This window comes from Nicotiana tomentosiformis, chromosome 7 (assembly GCF_000390325.3).
Source record: "Nicotiana tomentosiformis chromosome 7, ASM39032v3, whole genome shotgun sequence".
Lineage (NCBI taxonomy): Eukaryota > Viridiplantae > Streptophyta > Magnoliopsida > Solanales > Solanaceae > Nicotiana > Nicotiana tomentosiformis.
In genome coordinates this window covers 92,442,397-92,446,210 of record NC_090818.1, presented here as the reverse complement: position 1 = coordinate 92,446,210, position 3,814 = coordinate 92,442,397, and the positions used below count along the sequence as shown (strand labels likewise).

The window sequence follows — 3,814 nt, the reverse complement described above, 5'->3', positions numbered from 1 at the left end:
GTTTGTGCAAGATATGGTTGATATGTCTCCAGTTCTTCAGGACAATATCGTACAACCAGTTATGCAGGGTACTTCCTCTACACGGAATACAACCCCATTGCAGGGTGACTCACATTCAGCTGGACCTGATACTTATGTAGCAGAAATGGATGCCATGCATCTTCAAAATAACCACATGAACATTGACAGTGCCACATCTCAAGGGGAGTTGAATGACACAATTCCTGCTGATCCAACACCTATTGAAGTAGTCTCTGAAAGTACAGCACCAGTAGCCTCTGAACATGGTTCCATTCTAGCTGAAGGACCTTCATCAGTGCATGTTAGGCCACAAAGATCCCATGCACCTCCTCTCTGGATGAAAGATTATGTTTCCACCTTTGTGACAAGCAAGTATCCCATATCATCTCACATAGCCTATCATCATCTTTCTCCAAGTTACCAATCTTATCTGGGAGTATTTTCAGTATTGACTGAACCAAGAACCTTCAAAGAGGCAGCTCAACATCAGCAGTGGATAGAAGCTATGAAGCAGGAGATCAAAGCTCTTGAGGACAACTCCACTTGGGAGGTTGTGTCTTTGCCTCCTCGCAAGAAACTAATTGGATCAAAATGGATTTACAAGATCAAATATAAATCCAATGGTGAAGTGGACAAGTTTAAAGAGCGACTTGTTGCAAAAGGCTATACTCAACAGGAAGCTTGGATTACCATGAGACATTTTCTCAGCTAGCTAAAATGGTTACTGTACGCACTGTTATCAGTGTGGCTGCATCTAAAGGTTGGCATCTTTTCCAAATGGATGTCAACAATGCTTTCCTTCAGGGAGACTTGGCTGAGGAGGTATACATGGAACTTCTATAGGGATTTCAAAAGCAAGGGGAGTATCAGGTCTGCCGGCTGTTAAAATCCCTCTATGGGCTGAAGCATGCATCAAAACAGTGGAACATAAAGCTCACCACTGCCCTGTTGGATGCTGGATACACATAGAGTGCCCATGATCATTCTCTTTTTACCAAGAAGCATGAAACAGACATTGTGATCATCCTTATTTATGTGGATGACCTTTTGATAACAGGAAACTCTAAGTTTTTTATAGAAGAAGCTAAGAGTACTTTACATAAGTGCTTTAAGGTTAAAGACCTAGGGGAACTCAGATATTTTCTGAGAATTGAAGTCATGAGATCAAAGGAGGGTGTTCTTCTGAACCAGAGAAAATATGCACTAGAATTGATTTCTGATGCAGGATTGAGTGGTTGCAAACCTGTTGCAACACCAATGGAGCTGAATCACAAACTTACTACAGTGAATTATGACAATCATGTTGACAGAACAGATGATGCACAACTGGAAGAAGTGGGCGCCTATCAAAGGCTAGTTGGGAAGTTGCTTTATTTGACTATTACAAGACTTGATATATATGCTTTGCAGTACAGGTTTTAAGCTAATTCATGCAACAACCCAAAAGGTCACATATGGATGCAGCACTGAGAGTGGTCAAATACATTAAAGGGGCACCAGGCTTAGGGATATTACTGAAGAAAGGAGAGACTCAAACACTCACTGGTTTTTGTGACTCGGATTGGGCATCTTGTCCCAATACAAGAAGGTCTGTAACAGGTTATGTTATTAAGCTAGGTGAGTCCTTATTGTCATAGAAATCCAAGAAGCAGCAGACCGTTAGCAGAAGCAGAGTACAGGAGCATGGTAGCTGCAGTAGCGGAGATCATTTGGATGGTTGGTTTACTGGAGGACCTTGGAAACAAAGTACAGACACCAGTGAATTTGCATTGTGACAACAAGGCAGCAATGCAAATAGATGCAAATCCTATATTCCATGAAAAGACTAAACACATAGAGATAGATTGTCATTTCGTGAGAGAAAAGCTCAAGAGTGGATTGATCACAACAACAACAACAACAACCCAGTATAATTCCACTAGTGGGGTCTGGGGAGGGTAGGTGTACGCAGACCTTAAACCTACCCTGAGGTAGAGAGACTGTTTCCGATAGACCCTCGGCTCCCTCCCTCCAAGAATTCCCCACCTTGCTCTTGGGGTGACTCGAACTCACAACCTCTTGGTTGGAAGTGGAGGGTGCTTACCACTAGAGCAACCTACTCTTGTCAAGTGGATTGATCACACCACAATATATCTCCACCAAAATGCAGCTAGCTGATCTGATGACCAAGGGGTTAGGTTCAGTGCAGCACCAGTCACTTATGTCCAAGCTTGGAGTGTTTGATATTTTCCACTACCCAGCTTGAATGGGAGTATTGAAGTAAAAAGGGTTAAAGGAAGCATACCAGAAAGTAGAAGGGAGTGAAGTGTAAATAATAGGAAATAGTGAAGTAGAAATATAGTTAAATAGAAGAAAGAGAGATACGGATCTAAGTTGTACAAAACAAATCTAACTGAAAAATCTAGAAGCTTTTTCTCCCTCTGATCTTCTCTCTCGCTAGTCACTGCCATGGCCACTTGCATGTGTGAATTACTGTTATACTTGGCATAATCTAGCTCAATTAACAATGAAGGAGGAGAAGCAGACGAGAAAGAAGATGAAATATTTGGAGGCTACGGCTATGCGTTTTTATGGAGCTTAAAAGGACGAGCTATGACATCCATGGAGGCATTTTCATGAAGCTTTGTGAGCTACTTCCATTGGAGAAAGATGTTGGGTCTTTGTGGAGGAGAAGAGATGAGTTTATATGGTGAAATATGGCTTTCTAAGGGAGAAAACTGGAGGAGCTGCGGCTGTTTTGCTCAAGGAAGAAGAAGACACTCACCCTTTTTCTTTGGGTTTTTTCCTTACCTTTTTTTCAGTTCTGTTTCGTCCTCCGTTTTTTTTTTCCTGCCTTGTGTGTGTGTGTTTATTATGTAGCTCTATGAGCTTTGGAGAGCAAGAAAGGAATAAGGAGAAAACGTGTGGTCCCTACCCAAACTAGTGCAGGTGTATGTGAAATTGTGAATTATGGGTATTAGTACGTGGGGGGAAATGATAAATATGGAGAAAATCCTAATAAAACTGAAAGATAAAATATATATCTCCAAAATGGAATCTGCGAGTCCATTGGAAGGAAATAATGCAGAATGTGAGGTGGCCAAAGTATATTGGTTCAAAAGATAAAGAATCTTTGAATAAAATAAAATAAAATGAGCGGAAGGGCACGTGATTACAGGAAAACAGGAACCACTTGAAATACCATTTTCTTTTCTTTTTTCTTTTTTTTAATAAGATAAAATACTACTATTAAATTAAAATAGCAAGATCAAATACTAATTACTCAATGTTCATTTATTAAAACCTCTAACTTACAAATTACACTAAACTAAATAAACTATTTTTTGGAAACCTTTCTTTCTTTGTAAATGAAAATAAAACCTATACTAAAATGTGACTCCTTCAATTTTCAATTTTCTTATAAAAAGATAAAATAAAAGTTAAAACATGTAAATTAAACTTAAAATTATTTACATACTAAAAATTGGTGAAAAATCTAAATATGGTCAAAAATTAAGTGCCCACAACAGATATACATGGATATACATGTGATACACGTTTGATACAAATATGATACATATGTGATACACAAATGATACACATTGTAATACACATTTTTTTTCATGTTCATCTTCTACCTTGTATTTTCAATTCAAACCACTTCAAAACTCTACCAAAATCATCCCAAAACTGAGATTTAAACTCTTTAAGATGTATTCAATCTATTCCAATAACACCCACGAAAAAATTTAATATCTTTTTGGCTACAAAAAGCTAATTGGCTAATATTGGTAATATTTAACAAATTGGCTAA

The 3,814-nt window shown here is 38.5% G+C and overlaps 1 protein-coding gene across 1 annotated transcript; it reads left to right on the top strand.

Moving 5' to 3' along the window:
• Positions 1-738: 738 nt before the first annotated feature.
• Positions 739-1,443, top strand: LOC138896007 (uncharacterized mitochondrial protein AtMg00810-like). Its single transcript, XM_070180780.1, has 2 exons — positions 739-843; positions 991-1,443. The coding sequence occupies exons 1-2, from the start codon at positions 739-741 to the stop codon at positions 1,441-1,443; spliced, it is 558 nt and encodes a 185-aa protein (XP_070036881.1).
• Positions 1,444-3,814: the final 2,371 nt, after the last annotated feature.

Coding starts and splice junctions, on each gene's coding strand:
- LOC138896007 (XM_070180780.1), top strand. CDS start 739: ATGGTTACTGTACGCACTGTTATCAGTGTGGCTGCATCTAAAGGTTGG. Junction 844..990: donor AGGGAGACTTGGCTGAGGAG/GTATACATGGAA, acceptor GGATACACATAG/AGTGCCCATGATCATTCTCT.